Raw genomic sequence first — 17,328 nt, forward strand, 5'->3', positions numbered from 1 at the left:
GAGGAGCTCGTGATGTGCATGACTGAGGGGCAGTGCATATCTGGTGGGATGCAATGGGGGAGAGCTGGTCTGTGGGAGAGGGGGGAGCAGTCCCGAGGCTGCTCTGCTTTGCCCCAGAGATTGACCTTTGTCCTCAGTGTCATCCCATGGCCATCCCAGTCCCTGAGCATCTCATGCCCTTTTGTCACTTTCAGGAGGATCGAAGAGCTGACCCAAGAGCTGGCTGCCAGCAACCAGCTGGTGGAGATGCTGTCAGCAGAGAAGCGTGACCTGCAGCAGTGTCTGGAGGGGGCCCCGGTAAGTGGGCAAGGGTGGGGAGACCCCAGGGAGGAGCTCATCCACCCAGGGCTTGGCTGGTTGTTGTCATCCCTGTCCCCTTCTGGGGCTGTGCCGTGTTCAGCCTGGCAGGGTTGGGTGATTGCCAGGAGCTGGGAGGAGCAGGGGGGCTCAGAGGACACAGTGTGAGCTGTCAGGGGACAAGCCACCAACCTGTGCAGTCCTTCTGAGGGTGTTGGTGCCGCTTGCTCCCGTCTGCCATTTAAATCCCAAGTCTTAAAATACCCCTGGCAGCCTGGCATGGTGTCAGGCAGGATTTCGGGGCTGTGAGAGATCAGAGCGGCATGTTCCTGGCAGCTGCACAGCTCTGGCCGCGCTGCATGTTGGTGGCACGGCGCTGTCCCCAGCAGCCGCGGGCTGTCAGTGCGAGAGCTCCTGTGGGGACGCTGCTGTGCAGGTGCTGGTGGCACTGTGCTGCGGGGACGTGCCCACCCACACTGCCTGCTGCGGCTGGGCACTGGGCACGGCACTGGGGCGCTCCTGGCTCTGAGACAGGCACTGGGACAAGGATCCGGCACTGGGACAGGTGCTGGCATTGGGATGGGGACTTGGCAGAGGCACTAGGGTGCAGACCTGGCATTGGGACAGGCACTGACATTGGAACGGGGACGTGGCACAGGCACTGGCATAGAGACGTGGCACTGGGAGAGGCTCTTGCATTGGAGCCAAGCGCTAGTGTGTGTGTGTGTGTGTGTGAGAGAGTCTCTGGCACTGAGACTGGATCCCTGCGCTGTCGCGTCCCGATCGATCACTGTCGCCTCTGTCGCGACCCCTGGCACTGCCCGGGCGTGGCGCAAGCCACCACTGCGCATGCATAAGCGGGCGTGGCAACTACATATCCCGGCCGGCCTTGCGGGCCATGCGCATGCGCGGGAGGGTGGGCTTGGCCGCCATCTTGAAATCTGAGCCAGAAGCCGGGCGCCGCCGTGGCAGGAGCATCCTCGGCTCGGGGCGGTGGGGCCGGGGCGGGACGGGACGGGAGGGGCGGCCCGCGGTGAGGGGCAGCCCCGGGGACGGGGGCCGTGAGGAGACAGGGGGCAGCATCGGGGGCTTGAGCTGTGAGGCGAGGGAGCAGCATCGGAGGGGCGGGGGGGCCAGCCCAGGTGTGGCTGTGAGGATGTGAAGGAGGTCGCGCAGGGTGGGATGTTTCTATTGAATCAAGGTTTCTGGCGTGTGACCTCCCTAAAAAGAGGGGATTGGTGCGGTGAGACGTGCCGGCGGGCTCAGGGACTGAGGGAGATGTGCTGACCTCGGGAAGGTCTCCTGAGAGCCCGCAGGAGTGGGTTTGTGTGCCGGGAGGGAGCGAGGATGAAGGAAAACTGCCGGATCTGCGGCCGGGAGCTGTGCGGCAACCAGCGGCGATGGATCTTCCACACGGCGGCCAAGCTGAACCTCCAGGTGCTGCTCTCCCACGTCCTGGGCAGGGAGCTGTGCCGGGACGGCAGGTCCGAGTTCGCCTGCAGCAAGTGTGCCTTCATGCTGGACCGCATCTACAGGTTCGACACCGTCATCGCCCGCATCGAGGCCCTCTCCATCGAGCGCCTGCAGAAGCTGCTGCTGGAGAAGGACCGTCTCAAGTTCTGCATCGCGAGCATGTACCGCAGGAACAACGACGACTCCAGCACGGAGGACAGGGCTGGGGAGGGGACCGTGGACCTGTCCAACCTGCCTGATGCGCGGTACGCTGCCCTCCTGCAGGAGGACTTCACTTACTCGGGCTTTGAGTACTGGATGGATCAGGAGGAGCACGGCCTGGAGCCGCACAGCTGCCACGGCTCCGAGGGGGCCGGGAGCCGCCCGCGGCGCTGCCGGGGCTGCGCTGCCCTGCGTGTGGCCGACGCCGACTACGAGGCCATCTGCAAAGTGCCCCGGAAGGTGGCCAGGAGCATCTCCTGCGGGCTGTCCAGCCGCTGGTCGGCCAGCATGGGCAACGAGGAGTCGTCTATGTGTGATGTGGCCGAGTCCACCTGCTCCAGGGTGGCTGTGGATGGGGACAGCATGGAGGAAGGCACACCTGCGTCTTCTCTCGAGTCTCTGGACACCACGGTGGAGGCCAGCCCTCCGCAGCAGAAGGATGAAGATGCAGATAAGGGGCTGAAAGCTAATGGGAAATGTGACGATTTCTCGGATGATCGCATGACCCCGAGCTCTTCCCTGAGCGGGAACAGGCTGGAGCTGGCCCTCAATTTGATCAAGACTTTGGACTACAAACCCCTTCAGAGCCCCCGAGGCAGCAGACTGCCTATTCCTGTGAAGTCCAGCGTGCCCCCTCCCAAGCTCAGCCATGACTTGGCAGATGGCAGTGCTTCTGCTGGCTTAGCATGTGCTAGTTCTTCCTTCATGAACACGGACAGAAAATCGTTTTCCAGAGCTCCTTTGGGCCTTCCCCTGGAAATTTCCGAGCTGCAGGAGCTGTGGGATGACCTCTATGAGGATTATATGCCGCTGCGGGTACAGGTAGAGGTCACGGTGCCGCCCTTCCATTGAGCATTGTCCTCGTGGTCCAGTGCCGAGCACGCTGGGGATTCTTCTGTGCTGAGATAATGCAGCCAGCCACGTGTGGCTGATCAGGGGCTAAGAATAGGCAACTCGGTCCTTTTTAGGTGTGCTGCCTCTCTCCTCAGTCATTCTCTTGCCTCCTGTTTCCTCCCGGTGTTCTGGGACATGACCCTTCCCCCCCTCCATCAGCCCTCCCTGACACTGCAGCCTGCTAGGTGGGTCTGAGCTCTTTGTCGTTTTCCTGCTGAGAAAACACCACTTTCACTTCATCTTTAAGCTTAAAGTCGGCGTGCCTTTTATCCACAACTGCAGGGAGTATTTTCAGCTTCTGGGCATGTGTTTTGCAGCAGGTGTGTTGTCTTTGTGCCTGAGTAATGGTTGGAGCGTGGGGGAACGCCTGCCTGCAGCCCTGCCTCTGCAGGTCAGGCCTCCACCTGCCCAACGTGCAGAGCCACCCAGGCATCTGTGGCGTGTGCCCTGAGGAAAAGGTGTTTTCCTCGCAGGTGGATTTGTGCCAGAGGATGACTTTAGGGTTGGTATTCAAGATAATTGGTTTGTTTTCTGATCCTTTGAAAAGATCTATCACTTAGTGGCAGGTGTTGCTGAGAGGGGGTGAAAGCTCCTGCTTTTGGGATGCTGTTATCTCTCTTGATAGCAGTCCTAGCTCCAGGTCGCCTCTGTTTAGCTGGCTTTAATGAAATGTCCTTTAGTATGCTGTCAAGAAGCTGAATTCACTTCTTTACCACATCCAGTAATGAATAGAAGGCCTCAGTCAGGTTCAATTGTGGAATATCCGTGTCAGCCTAATTGCATTCCCATTAGCAATAGTGCTGCCTAATGCTGTAGGTAGCCTGTGGGATTAGGAAAATGCTCGTTTATTTCTATGGCAACTGTGGCGGTGCCGAATTGCTCTTTAGCCGGCTCGCTGTCCCATCTGCTCGGGCGTTTCCCGGAGCTGTGGGCTTTTTGCCATATAAAAAGCCTGCTCGAGAAACGATGCTAGGGAGGAACGTAGGAAAACGAGTTTGGAGCACAAAGGCATCGCGCCGGCAGCCGAGGATGTGAACCAGGGCATGGCAGCTCATTTGCTGATGGTTCTCACTGCTTGGGGTGTGTTTGCAGGGTAAAAATGGGATTTCTCTGAGCAGCGTGGCATGTTTGCAGGTTGGCTTTGTGTCACACGTGGCCGTCCCCCTCTAGGAGCTGTGTTTTGAGGAGTTTCTGCAGCCTCTGCCATCCGACCGGCCCTGCCAGGATTTTATCCTGCGGGATTTTTCACTGCCGGTCCCTCGGTGTGACAGCAGTAGCTCTTCAGCGCAGGGTCTGGCTGAAGGGGGAAGGGCTTAATCCTTCGGATGGCTTGAAGAGCAAAAATGGGAAGGCAGATGCAGCCAGTAGGCTGAGTAGTTCTTACACAAATGATTTTTCTTTCGGTTTGTAAAAGCAACACCCTTCCTATAAGTCAGGTGCTGCTGCTGTCCAGCGATTCCTGTCCATAAATGTGAAAGGAATATCTAGAATATACAGGACCACAGTTCTCTTACTGCTTTTGCAGTTCTTTACATTTGTGGAGCATTCTGATGTCAGGGCGTGTGACCTTGTAGGTACCATCTTCCGTTTCTTGAACCATCAATTCCTGCCCTTGCCCAGCGCAGCCGCAGGGCGGTGGCACCAGAGGGAGCCTTTGTGAGGCACTCCCGCAGCTGCCGGCGGTGCCCTCCTGACAGCCAGGCTCTGTGCTGGGCACTCTGAGCTCGGCAGGCTCAGAGCGGGCTCTGATTATCATTTTCAAAGTTCAGTGTGTGCTGGGGCTGCTGGAGAGATTGGCAGTAAAATGCTGATGTTGGAGAAGTCGACATGGCTGCAGGGAGGCACAAGGGAGGCAGCTTGGGCTTTGGAACTTTGGACTCTGGAGCTGGCTCTGCATTTCCCCTCCCTGCTCATAGCTCTTTCCAGGTTTTCAGCCCTTTTTCTAATGTGAAAATTGAGGAAATGTGTTTTCCTTTCCCCCCCCCCCTCTGTTTTAATCAGCCTTATTTCAAAATAAGCTGCTGTGACAGATTCCAGCCGGTCTCCCTGCCTCATCCAGAGCCTTTTGGCAGAGAAAATTTGTAATCACCACAGCTGTAAGGATTCACTGAAATCCTAACAAAACATCAGGGTAAAGGGAGGTGTTACTTGTGTCTGTGAGAGGCACAGATCTGAGGGAGCTCCCCTGTGCTGGTGGCTTCCCCACAGACAGCATTTCTGTGCCCACCGAGGATGAGGATTCAGCCTGACAGGGCTAATTGGAGCTGACTGCTCTGGGGCTGTGTTGCACTGCCTGGAGCTGATGCTCCAAAAAGCCCTGCCACGTTTCCACAGCCTCTGTGCTGCATCCAGCAGCCCTTTCCAGGGCTCCCACCTAGAGCAGGCACCAGTGCAGCCAGTCGTGTGTCGCTGATAATATTCAGGAATGCTGAAGGAGCCCTGTGAGGGCTGCAGAGGCTGGCTGGGGTGGAGTGCTGCCCTAAGGAGTTAACTCACTGGGCGGGGGACAGCAGACTTGTAAGGAGGGATGACAAGGGATTAGTGTTGTGCTCAGCCAGCCGGCTCTGGCAGGCCACGTGGCACAAAGCCGGCTGTTTACATTCCCAATAAATGGGTATGTGTCATGAAAAAAATCTCAGCTGTGGCACTGAATTCGCTCCTGTTTGAGGAGCTGCAGGGAATTGTACTCGGTGTGGGTGCTGGAGCATGGGAAGTGGTGAAGGAGAGCCCAGAAAATCACAAATGGAGGGGTTCAGAGCAGGGGGTGACTGCTAGGAGCTGGTGGGAAGGATTGAAGGTTGTAGGCTTGATAAAGACACAGAACATGGGAACCATTTCACTGTGGGTTTTGAGGCTTTTTTAAAATGCCAGCAGGGCACATGGGAAGGAGAGCAGGTTCAGGGATATGACTTAGCCCACAGACGGTGGTTAGAGCTCAAGAAGCTGCTGGGCTCGTGGTGCAGCGGTGAGGGGAGACGGAGCCCAGTGAGAGCCTTGGTGCACCAGGGCACTGGTGGCAGATGAGGCAGAGAGCTGCCAGGTGCCAGCCTGCCACCCCAGGGAAGAGACACACGGGCAGAGTGATGTCTCAGAGCCAGTTAGCAAAGCACACGGGGCGTGTTTAAACCCTGCTGCAGGGTCTGTGGTGGCTGACAGCAGAAGGGAAGAAGCCAGGGCAGGAGCTGGGCCATTGTCTCATGTTTCCCTGTGTTTCTCCTTGCAGAATTTGCAGCATGAAGGGCAGCAGGCAGCTCCAGGCGGCGCTGCAGAAGGGGAGCACGTGGCCAATGTGCGTGCAGCAGAGCTGCAGGGCCAACTCCAGCACTCTGAAGCTGCCAACAAGGTATTTCTCCATGGAGAGCACATCCAGTGCTGTGAGTCTGGTGTGGTTAGTGTCAGAGGGTGCCTCCTGGTACCTGCACCTCTCTCCCAGCAAGGGTGTGTGATTCTCAGGGCTATTGTCTGTCAGATTCAATTAAAAGCATTTACCTTTTTTTTTCCTGCAGCTGGGCTGTGTAAATTTTCCATATTTAATTTTGCAAATCATTCTTTTGAAGGAACTTTGCACTTGCTGTGTAAATTTTCCATATTTAATTTTGCAAATCATTATTTTAGAGGAACTTTCCACTTGCCTGGTGAGCCTTCCGGAGCTGGTGAAGGAGATGCACAAGGGTGTTTCCTGTCTCTTGGATTTGCATGGGCTGAGCCTGGTGTAGGAGAGGGAGTCCTGGTTTCATTTCTGTTTAAATACTTGGGAAAGAAACATGTATCTGAGTTCTCTTGAGGCAGATCAATACTAACACATGTTGAGAAGGGTATATGTTCCTAATTATGCTCTTAAACTCTATATCCTCTGGAAAAATCCTCACATCAAATGTGGGGAAAAAATTGGGATGGAATAATTATTTCAATCTGGGGATGGCCATAAGGTGCTGCAGCTGCCTGGGCTGCAAAGCTTGATGGAAATAGAGACCCAGGGCTCAGCTAGAAGAGTTTAAACAGGTTAGGGGGTGTGTCAGGTCAGAGATAACAGGACAGGTGTGTCAACAGATGAACAACAGGAGGAAATGATGTGGCAGCACCAGCTCCAGCTCCAGAAGTTGAGTCCTGAGTAAGCTCATAGGAAGAGATGTATCATTCAACTTTGAGAATGTCAACAGGCAGCATGTTTAAAAATGCTAATGAGCACTTGTTTAACTGCACAACATGTCCTGTGTCATGAGCTTTATGGTGAAAGCAGCAAACTGTCCTGAAACTGAGTGGGTAGTGTTCTCTTTAGGGTGAGACCGTCAAATGCAAAGGTTTCTCAGGCTATAACCCAGCCATAGAGACTGCTGAGAGGTTCCTGGCAGTGGCCAGGGTCTTTTGTGCTGAAGCCAGAACTTAATGCTAAATAAGCCACTGATTTGATCAGTGAATGTGTAGCTTCTTCATGCTGATATTTTCTTTCAGATTTTTGGGAGGATTTTGGGCTGAAGCAGCCCCTTTCCTTTTGAGTAAAGAGAAACAAATGATAGGAACTGGAGGGAGGGCTGTGGGGCAGCCTGAGTGAGGCTCTCCTGGGGTATGTGGGAGGCAGTATGGTCTGTGAACCCAAACCTGGAACCTCTGCCCTGCACCTGAGGCAGCAGAAGCACTGCAATAAGTGCTGTGAAGGGCCTTTGTGTTTGCTCATTGGTCTCCACCCAGCTCCAACAGGATTTACCGACTCTAGAGGGAGCCACGTTGATCTCGATGTGTTCAACACCAGGGCTGTATGGAGTAAGGAGTGTAAGGAGTCTTAAGGGTGTTTACACAGAGCATTAAGCAGGATTAAATAAACCAAACCTATTTCTGTCTTCAGTTGTTACAGGAAAAGCTGAATGAATTGAATTTCGAATTAAAATCTGTTCAAGAAACAACACAAAGGCAAGATCGTACAATCCAGAGTCTGAATGAGGCCCTGAAGAGCAAAGAGAGTAAGGTAATAGTTCAGGGTGGTGCTCCCAAAAACAGGGAATTCTGTTCCAGCCCTGTGGGCAGTGCCTGAGGAGGAATGCTTGAGCCACTGCTTGGCATCCTGCACCTCACTAAATTATTTCTTGCAAAGCCTCTTTCATGTGGTGCTGAGGTGTCATAACGCAGGCTGGAGGCTTGGGATGGGAGAGTTGGTGCTTGCTTTGCCACTGACGGGGTTTGCTGTGCCTGGGCTCAGACAGAGGAGCTGTACCACATCATTGAAGGGCAGAATGAGACCATGGCCAAGCTGCGGGACATGTTACACAGAAACCATCTGGGCCAGCAGCAGGTATGTCCTGGAAAGCCTCACATACATCAGGTGTTTAAATCCTTCATGTGAAGAGAATCTCTTGAGTTTCTGTGCACCCTGCTTTTTGGTTTTTGGTAGGTGTCAGAGAGCCCACTGTCACCCCAGGAGCAGCAAATGTCACCCCTCGACCTTCAGAACGCCCTTTTCTGCACCAAGCTGGAGGTGCAGAAACTGAAGAGAGCTCAGCGCCAGAAGGAGCATCAGCTGGCTGAAGCCAAGAGAGCAACCCAGCTCCTGGAGACCACAGTCCATGAGGAGGAGCAGCAGAAAGAGGCAACCTGGAAACACAACCAGGTGTGACAGGCACTTAGCCTGGAAGTTTCTGGGTTTGCATGACTGAGGAGCACTGAGGTGGTCAATACTCTGCTCTGGTTCATCATTTCTGCTGACAGCAGACTGGGCACAATTGCCTAACCCCTTGTCACATGTGTGGCAGGGAGAATTCTCCAACCTCCTCAGTGTCGTAGCTGAGGATTAAGAATCAGCAAAGACCCTTGATAGTGGGTATGTTGTCACTTGTACATCACTTACTCAGGACTCAACTTCTGCAAATGTCCCATCTCTTTTTGTGATGTTCATGTCCCCTGCTGCACAGCTTAGCTGTGATTGACTAAAGCTCTGCCTGTGGCCAGAGCAAGGGGTTTAGGTGGATGGATACCCTGGGCAATGAAATAAATTCAAACACCATGGCAGTGTGTTTTGAGATGTGAAAGTTGTAGCATTGCAGATAGCTATTCTCAGACTGGCCTACTGTTTATGGTTGTGTCGAGGACTGAATTCCAAGGTATTTGCCTTTTCTTTGCAGGAGCTGCGTGCTGTGGTGCAACAGCTGCAGGCAGAGCTGCAGGACAAGGCTCAGCAGCTCCAGACTTTGGAGTGGGAGAAAAGCCGTGAGCTGCAGGCCCAGGAGCAGAGGGTTCAGCGTTTGACTCAGCAGCTGGCACACAAGGAGCAGCTTCTGCAGGTGAGATCAGCAGAAAGATCTGACTTAAGCATAATTAAATGGAGTCCCTGCTCCTGCTTTGGTGTTTGGCCATGCAAAAGTCTGTCTGTAGCTTTCATGCATGTCCTTTGAAGAAAGGAAGGAAGGAGAGGGCTTCTGGGCCCCCAGGGTGAGGATTAAGGCACAGGTATCCATGTACCTCAGCCCCAGCAATGCCTGGTGAGCCCTGGCAGGGCTAGTCAGCCATCCCCAGGTGCTGGGACTGCCACCCTTCAATGTGGAGGCTAGAGCAAGCATTGGGTGGAGGAAGTTATCCCTGTGTGCTGCCCTTGGGATGGGGGAGGTTTCTGTACTGTCAGTTGTACTAGGGGGTGTGTGTCTGATCTCTAGGAGTCCAGGGAGCTTCTGCAATGCCAGCAAAGCTTGGAGAAGAGCCCTGCAGCCATGAATGCCATGTTGGAGAAGCTGCAGCAGCGTGTCAGCGACAGGGATGCTGCTCTGGAGGTGAGCACATGTTGCAGGCAGTGTTTCAGCTGTCCCTGAGGCTCAGCCTTTGGGTTACCATCAGCCCAGGCTGACCGGGGGTGACCATATCTTCTGCATGCTCTTCATGGCTCGTCCCCCTGGCAGGGGGAGCTGAAGTCCAACACACAGAGGGTGTTGGCTGCAGAGCCCCATGCCCCCATTGTGAATGATGCCCTCTGTCACCCAGAGAGCAGTAGATGAGAAGTTCTGTGCCCTGGAGAAGAAGGAGCAGGAGCTGCAGCAGCTGCGCGTGTCCATGCGGGAGCACGGCAGCGACCTGGACAGGCTGCGCAGTGTCCTCTGCAGCAACGAGGCCACCATCCATGTGAGTGCTGGGCCTGCACAGCCCAGCAGGGCTCTGGGGACAGGGTGTCACACACACCTTCCTGTCAGTGCTCTGGGGACAGTGTCTGCAGGTGTTTGGCTTCCTCTGGCCTCGTAGTGGGGCAGGTTCCTGGCGCACTCTTGTTTGGGCTGGGCAGAGAGGCCACCTGGAGCAGATGGGTGAATCTGTGTGACTCTGCTAGCAGTAGAGAATTTCCAGTTTTGCTTAATTTAGCATTAAGTTTGTGTCCCTGCTTGAGCTGCTTCTCTTGTGGTACTCAGAGCCTGGAGAGCCTCCTGAAAGCCAAAACTCTGGAACTGGAGCAGGTCTCAGCAACCTGCCAAAACCTCCGCTGGCTCAAAGAGGAAATTGAAGCCAAATCTGGCAGCAGGCAGAAGGAGCAGGAGGGGATCATCCAACAGCTGCAGACCTGCCTGCATGACAGGAACAAGGAAGTGGAGGTAAGGCCTTAGCTTGGCTTCCTGAGCCTTCAGTTTGTCCATAGAGAGAGTGGTGCCAAAGCAGAGGCTGCTGCTGCCTCACCTGAAGCTGTGCTCAGCGTTTGAAGGCTGGCTGCTTCTGGCACTTGAGCATACCTGTGCCTGCTGACACTGCTCCCTCAGCTACACCCAGGCTGGAGAGTCCTTGAACAACTCCCAGTCTCACTCCTTTCCTCCCCCTTGCTCAGGAGCTTACAGCAACCCTGCTGTGCAAGCTGGGCCCCGGGCAGAGTGAGGTGGCAGAGGAGCTGTGCCTGCGCCTCCAGCACAAGGAGAAGATGCTGCAGGATCTCCTCAGTGACCGCAACCGGCAAACCGTGGAGCACGATGCTGAAATTCGGGAGCTGCTGCAGGCTCTGAGCACCAAGGAGCAGCAGAGCAGAGTGAGTTTGGTGCAGTGCCACACTGGGAGGCTGAGGTGGGTGCCACTGACTGTTGTTATGCGGAGAGAAGCCCTGGAGTGGACTGAGAGAACAGAGCAGAGATGGGAGGGCTGCACTGGAGTGGGTGTGAGGGGCCAGGAGCTGGTTTGCAGAGCACTTGGAGCCTCCAGTGACACATGAATATTGAGGTGGTTTCCCTTAGTCTCCAAGGAAGAAGAGGGACTAGGACCCTAACCCTAGTCATCCCTGATTTCCCCCCTCAATCAGGTGGCTGCAGAGAAGATGGCACAGGCTTTGGCTGAAAGGAGCAGTGAGCTACAGCTGCTGCGCCAGCACGTGTTGGGGAAGGGGAAGGACCCTGTTGGGACCCAGTCAGCTGGTGCCAGGCCATTGAAGCAGGACAAACAACCCATACAAGTAAGAATCATGCACTGTGTTCCTCTGCCTGTGGCCTTGGGGCTTCAGAAAGAGCTGATTGCCACAGAAAGACATAGGAGAGAGAAGAGCACCACAGAGAATGATAGAAATGAAAGTGGAATTAACAAAAAGTCTTCCTATAGGAGAAGGAGAAACTGAGGAGCAGGAATGCTGCCTGAGTGTTCTGATCTTGATTTCACCAGCCTTTGTCACTCAGTGTCTCTTTTTGTTTTGATGGAGCAGTAATTGAATCCCTGGGGCACATGAGAGTATGAAAGACATGCACCCTTTGACCTTGTAGCATTGACCCACTCCTTCCTTGGGCTGGGCTGCCTTGCTGTATTGTAATCCCCTCCCTGACATTGTCACATTCTGGAGGGGACAAGAGAGCTAAATTTAGGTCTCACTAATTCTTGGCAGAGCCTGCTGGCTGTTTGCTGTCTCTTCCACAATTGGAGTTGGTATTTTTAAAGCAGCTTTGCTAAAACCCCCTTTGAGGCTGAGCACAGCTCCAAGGCTGCATATGCCATGGCTCCCACTTGAGCAGCTGTTAATGGTTTACTGATGAGCTGACTTGTTGAATGTTTTTAGGCAGCTGTAAACAGGTTTCTATTCCCAGCTCTAGAGACTTCCAGGGACGTGTTTTCCTTCCTGCATGGTCTCTTTGGGCCACATCTGAGATAAAGATGAGTCTCAGTTGAAAGATGGTCTTGCTGCAATTGATGAAACCTGTTTAATCTTTACTGTGAAGACACTTTATGCCAGCAGCTTCCAGTGCCAAATAAAACAAGGCCAGTGCCCTCTTCCCCACAAGTACAACTTCTGGGTGCAATTCACTTGTTCCTGCTGCCAGGCTACATCCCCTTCATTGTTTGTTCACATTTTAGAGGTGTCAGCACAACAACCAGCTGCAGTCCTGGAGTTCTGGGGAAGCTGTGTGTTCCCCATGAAAATGCAAACCTTTTATGTTTTCAGGAGATACTGCAAAGAGCTTATGGAGCTACAGTCATTGCTGCATCCCCACAAGAAGACAGCAGCTGCAGGACAGAGGGAGGTGAGTGTGGGACAGCATCTTTTGAGGTCCCCAAATATGACCAGGGCTTTCTGCTGTGGGGGAAACATGATTACATAAAACTGAGGAAGAGTAGAGAACTTTGAACAAGAGAGTTTTGAAATAAAGCTCTGCCTGTCTTCTGGGTGATGTCTGAGGATGGGAGTAAGGGAAAGAGAAAGCTGCTGTTGGGTTTGAGGTGAGGAGTTTCTGCTCAAGATCTGATGCTGCCCACTGGACAGTTTTTGACTTTGTTTCAGGCTGAGCTGAGACAAATGTGTAACTGTTTTGGGACCAGGACACATGAACTTTGCCAGGGGTAGGACAGCAGGCCTGTGATGTTGCCATTGCTTTTGGCTGCTGTTTAAAGACCAAGCAGGGAAGACAATAATTTACTGAGAAACAGTGTGATAGGGAGCACAAGCACCAGGGCCCTGTCTTGCCAGAGAGGGATTATTGTGTGTGATCCTGAGGTCTGAACTGGCACACGGTGTTCCTGCAGTAACCAAGCTGTCTTTGCAGTTACAATGTCAGCAGCAGAGCTGGAGAAGGATCTTGTCAATGCCAAAGAGGAGCTGGAGCTAATGGCAAAGAAGGAAAGGGAAAGCAGGGTGAGCTTGTGATGGAGCCTGTGCTGATCTCCTTTGCTTTTGGGAGACCTTAGGGCTGCCCCTCACTGGAGGTTTTGGACCCTGCTCCTGTGAGGGTGCCCCAGTGAGAAATGGGGGGCAGTGTCCTGCAGGGGGGTGTTGGCTCTCAGCAGTTCTCTTCCCTCTGCAGCGGGAGCTCTCTGCTCTCCAGTCTGTCCTGGCCACACAGGAGGAGGAGCTGCAGGTGCAGGCCTCAGATATTGAGTCCTTGACCAGAACCATCCAGATGAAAGAGGAGCTCATCAAGGTGAGATGCTGGGCTGGGGGAGTTCCACCTGAGAATGCTGCAGAGGAGTCTCTTTGTTCCCCACATCCTCAGAGCAGTGTGGCTGGCTATACCAGATGCTATTGCTGCTGGTTTGCCTACAGCTCTCAGGTTCCTTTGGCCAGAAGGCGAAGGCCCCAAACCCCCAGACTGTTCTTATTTGGTGTTTCAAGCCCTTTAATCAGAGTGCACCCCTCTTGGTTCTTACTGAGCACTCTGGTCTGTGCCTAATCCACTCTCAGTGCTCTGGTATTTTTTCCTTTGAAGACCTGGATCTTTCCAAACACTGGAAACTTCTGGCAGTTGCATTCCAGGGAGGTTTGCAAAGGTGCAGCTGTCTTTGTTACTGATCCCTTCCTCACTGAGCTCTCCTGCTGTTTGTTGGGTTTCAGGATCTGCAGATGCAGCTGGTGGATCCTGAAGAAATTCCAGCCATGGAAAGGCTGACACAAGAAGTGCTGGTGCTTCGGGAGAAAGTGGCTGTGGCAGAGTCCCAAGGACAGGAGGCTGCTGGAAACAGAAGGCAACAGGTAATGTGCCAGTGGGGCAGGCTTGGGTGTGTTTGAGTTTCTGCTGGCACTCGGGTATGAGGCTTTGTTTTCAGCCAGGATGTGCTTGTTCTTGGAAGCTGGCTGTGTGTGATTGTGGGAATACAGAGGAGAAGATCAGCTTTCTTTAGCCCTTGTCCAAAGAGCAGAGGCTTTTGGGAGTCCAGGGATGACATGGACACAAGCAAGAGAGGAAAGGGAACCCCCAGTTTGTCAGTGACAGCTAGATAACCTCCTTTGGTTTCTGTCTCTGTTTAAGAGCTGCACCTTGTCTCTTCTCTCCAAGCAGTTGTTACTGATGCTGGAAGGGCTGGTGGCAGAGAGGAATCGCTTAAATGAGGCTCTCCAGGCAGAGAGGCAGCTCTATGGCAGCCTGGTGAAGTTTCACACACACCCAGACAGGTAAGTGAGGCTGCCTTGGCCCTGTGCTGCCCTACTCTGCCAGGGCAGGCAAGTCTGAGAGTTTTCAGTTTTAGAGGGACTCTAGGCAAAGGATCAGCCAAATGCCTCTTTGAGACTCCAAGTTTTAGGCTGCCTTTTTCCCTTGAAGAGGCTGCACTGTGTGGCTTTAATGGCTCCCTAAACTCCCCCCATTGCCATGAGATTTCCATCTCTGTTCTTGACTTATCTTTTCCCAGCTCAGTTTCCCACCCACACTTGGCCACCTTTCAGAGACTGCTGACAAATTCTCAGCCAACTGTTGGGTTGATAAGGATCCCTCTAGGTGTTTATCCAGGCAGTGGCCTGTCCCCTGATTTAATCCCCTGCCCTTCACAGGGCTGCAGCCTCTGGGATATTTGAGCTACCTGATAGCCAGGGAGCACATAAGTGGAGTGCTTGGGAAAGTACTGCAGAACAGCTGCGATTCCAGGCCCCTGCCGCGGGCTGGGACCGTTTTTGGGGGTGGCTGTGCTCCGGGGAGGTTGGAGGTGAGGCAGGAGGTGACTGAGCCGCCGGGGAGCCCCGGGGCTGTGCCTGGCTCGGTGTCCGAGGGCGGAGCCGGCCTAACCCTCTTCCCTCAGCGCTGCGAGAGACCACGCCCTGCAGGTGGAGCTGGAAGGGGTCCACGAGCTGCGGGGACAGCTGGAAGAAGCCCTTGGAAGAAGCTTGGAGTGTTTGAGCAGGCTGGAGACGCAGGGCGCCATAGGAGGTGGGGAACAGGAGCGTGTGACAGTCGTACCCCAGCATGCCTTCTGAGCACTGGCCCGCCTGCTGCCTCGGAAACGGTTCACTAACCTGTGTCACTGACTGAGCTGTGGTACTTGCTGTGGTACGATAGAACTGGTGCAGGGCTTCTTTTGTTGTTTTATTTTTGAGCTGCTTTGGAAACGGCGATCAGTGCAATCCGCCTGTGTCTCGTGTACGTTCCTGTCTGACCCACCCTGGTGGCCACTGATGTATTTGCACATTCAAATCATTCCATTTTAGTTATTCCCCTCTATCTCCCTTCTTTTGCAACCACCATGGGCCAAATAAAGATTCCCTATCTCTGAAGGAAACACCAGATGTTTTCTATCATCTCCCAAGTGCATGAGTGTGAGTTTTTGTATTCCCTCACCATTTTTCTTACCCAGTGACACCCACCCCTTGGGTTGATGGTGGCTGGCCCAAAGGGAGACAGTGTATCTGGAGAAATGTGTTCCAGAGATGAGAATTCAAGACCTGGGGACACTTGTCTGGGCCTTTTACACAAGACTTGAGTGTAGAACCAGCAATTCAGTTTATGCTTAAACCAAATCCTACTCCAGTGTTCATGATTTTACTGACTGGCTTTTTTTTCCTAATTGTAAGTAGTTTCAACCTAACTTGTGAGTGCCTTCATAGGAGAGTTTCCTCTTCTTTTAGACAGATGGTTTGGGGGGACTGAGACCTGTCCCTGCTCCCAGGGTCTGGGCTGGGTCTGCTCCCTTACTCAAACATGTACATATCCCTTACATGCTCCACGTGCCCCTTGGGCCATGGACCCTATTTCTGAGGTGTCTGTCTCCCTTGGCACCTCTGCATTCCTTGTCCAGGTCCTCTTCCACCTTCTCTGGGAATGTGGGGGCTGGTGTGAAAGCTGAAAAACAGTAGCAACAACCCTGCAAGCATCAGGTCTTCCCATGCACAGTGGGCTGTGGATCTGCTGTCTTGTACTCACTTCTCAGGATGGCAGGAGCAAATTTTGCAGCTCTGAGCATCTGTTTGTGCTTGCTGGGGAGGCTGAGCTAGGGGCAGGCAGAGCAGAAGAGCTCTGTGGTGCTGGGCTGCACACCTGCACTGAGACTGCTCTGCTGCATGGCTCCCTGCAACTGCTTCAGCTGGCACCACCTGTGCCTTGTGCTGCCCTGGGGGCTTCTCCTCCCTGTGCCCCCGGGGCTGGGAGGCAGCAGAGCTCCCCTTGGCACCCAGCAGGGCAGCACTGTCCCACTGTGACTGCAGCACTTCCCCTGTGGCTCGAAGGGACACAGCTGGCAGCTGCTGGGCAGCTCTGGACTTGGTTAGCTTTTCCTTTCTTTGTTTCATCTCATTCCCTTCTTCTCACTTCTCCTGTAGCACCATCTTCTCTTCATCCTTTTGCTTCTCACTTTGTAGAAGCCTTTGTGTCCCTGTTCTTACCTTTCCATTGTCCCCCTGCCATCCTGGCACTGATGCCCAGCTGGTCCCTTGGGTGCCATGGAGCCCAGGGCCCAGCCCAGACTCATTGGCACGGCCTGAGAGAAGTCTTGGCTGGTGCTCAGGCACCTCCCTTCTCCCCTGTGTCTGTTTTGCTGTTGGCATCAGTGCTCCTTAGGGGCAGTGTTATCCTAGGCTCGTGCCCCCCAGCTTTTCTGGCCTCTTCTTTAAGGCTCCCTCTTATCTCTGATAGTCCTGGCTGAGCATTCCCTGCCTGAGCTCACCCTCTGTCAAACTGTGCAGTGCTTTGTGCTGTCTCTTTGTGGACGTCATTCCTTCCTCCTGAACTTCCCTGAGGACCTTGCTTCCTATCCCTTGTCCCCAGCAGTGTGAAGGCTCCTGTGCAGCCCCTTGTGTCCCGTGTACAATTTGCAAGCATGTAACTAATCCTCTGTGCTTTCAGGCTGGGCTGAGAGCCTGAGGGGTGTGTGGGAAAGCAGAGCTGTGGCCGCATCTCTTGTCTCCTGTGCTGGTGGCACACAGAGCTGAGCAGCCTGATGTGCTCCTGCTGTGGTGGGGGCTCAAGCACATGGTGATCATCCAGGGCAAGCTGCCCTGTGTGCACACATCTCTGCTCCTCAGCCGGCTCCCTGCTCTGCCCCTTGCTTTTAGTTGGGTTTGGGGTCCTTTTTCCTTGAGAATTGCGCTCCCTTTTACTCAGCCCGGGAGCACGGGGAGCCGTGTGGAGCTGTGGGCAGTGGTGAGAAGGATGCTGTGTCCTGGCACAAGGGCTGGTTCTCAGAGCAGCTGTATGACCCTACTGTGGTCCCTCGGCCACGGCGACCCAAAGAGAGCCTTGTGGTGGCCCTCAGCCCCCAGCAAAGTCTGTGGCCGACGGTCTGATCCCCTCACCGTTCCGGACCCCCAGGCAGGCACTGCTGCCGCCCCGGCTG

At 54.1% G+C, this 17,328-nt stretch overlaps 1 protein-coding gene across 2 annotated transcripts in view; it reads left to right on the forward strand.

Moving 5' to 3' along the window:
* Positions 1-17,328, forward strand: part of LOC131560117 (myomegalin) — a 36,248-nt gene that overhangs the window by 9,559 nt on the left and 9,361 nt on the right. Inside the window, exons 8-24 of one of the 2 annotated variants that reach the window (XM_058808783.1) lie at positions 195-297; positions 6,089-6,208; positions 7,709-7,828; positions 8,060-8,152; positions 8,252-8,467; positions 8,979-9,137; positions 9,507-9,620; positions 9,829-9,966; positions 10,248-10,427; positions 10,655-10,849; positions 11,117-11,266; positions 12,242-12,320; positions 12,840-12,928; positions 13,098-13,214; positions 13,625-13,762; positions 14,070-14,182; positions 14,803-14,930. In XM_058808783.1, the coding sequence (XP_058664766.1) occupies positions 195-297; positions 6,089-6,208; positions 7,709-7,828; positions 8,060-8,152; positions 8,252-8,467; positions 8,979-9,137; positions 9,507-9,620; positions 9,829-9,966; positions 10,248-10,427; positions 10,655-10,849; positions 11,117-11,266; positions 12,242-12,320; positions 12,840-12,928; positions 13,098-13,214; positions 13,625-13,762; positions 14,070-14,182; positions 14,803-14,930 (2,252 nt within the window). Of the gene's footprint in view, positions 1-194; positions 298-1,460; positions 2,794-6,088; positions 6,209-7,708; positions 7,829-8,059; positions 8,153-8,251; positions 8,468-8,978; positions 9,138-9,506; positions 9,621-9,828; positions 9,967-10,247; positions 10,428-10,654; positions 10,850-11,116; positions 11,267-12,241; positions 12,321-12,839; positions 12,929-13,097; positions 13,215-13,624; positions 13,763-14,069; positions 14,183-14,802; positions 14,931-17,328 lie in introns of those variants that run through there. The other variant, XM_058808782.1, reaches the window with a different exon arrangement.

This window comes from Ammospiza caudacuta, chromosome 7, assembly GCF_027887145.1.
Source record: "Ammospiza caudacuta isolate bAmmCau1 chromosome 7, bAmmCau1.pri, whole genome shotgun sequence".
NCBI lineage: Eukaryota > Metazoa > Chordata > Aves > Passeriformes > Passerellidae > Ammospiza > Ammospiza caudacuta.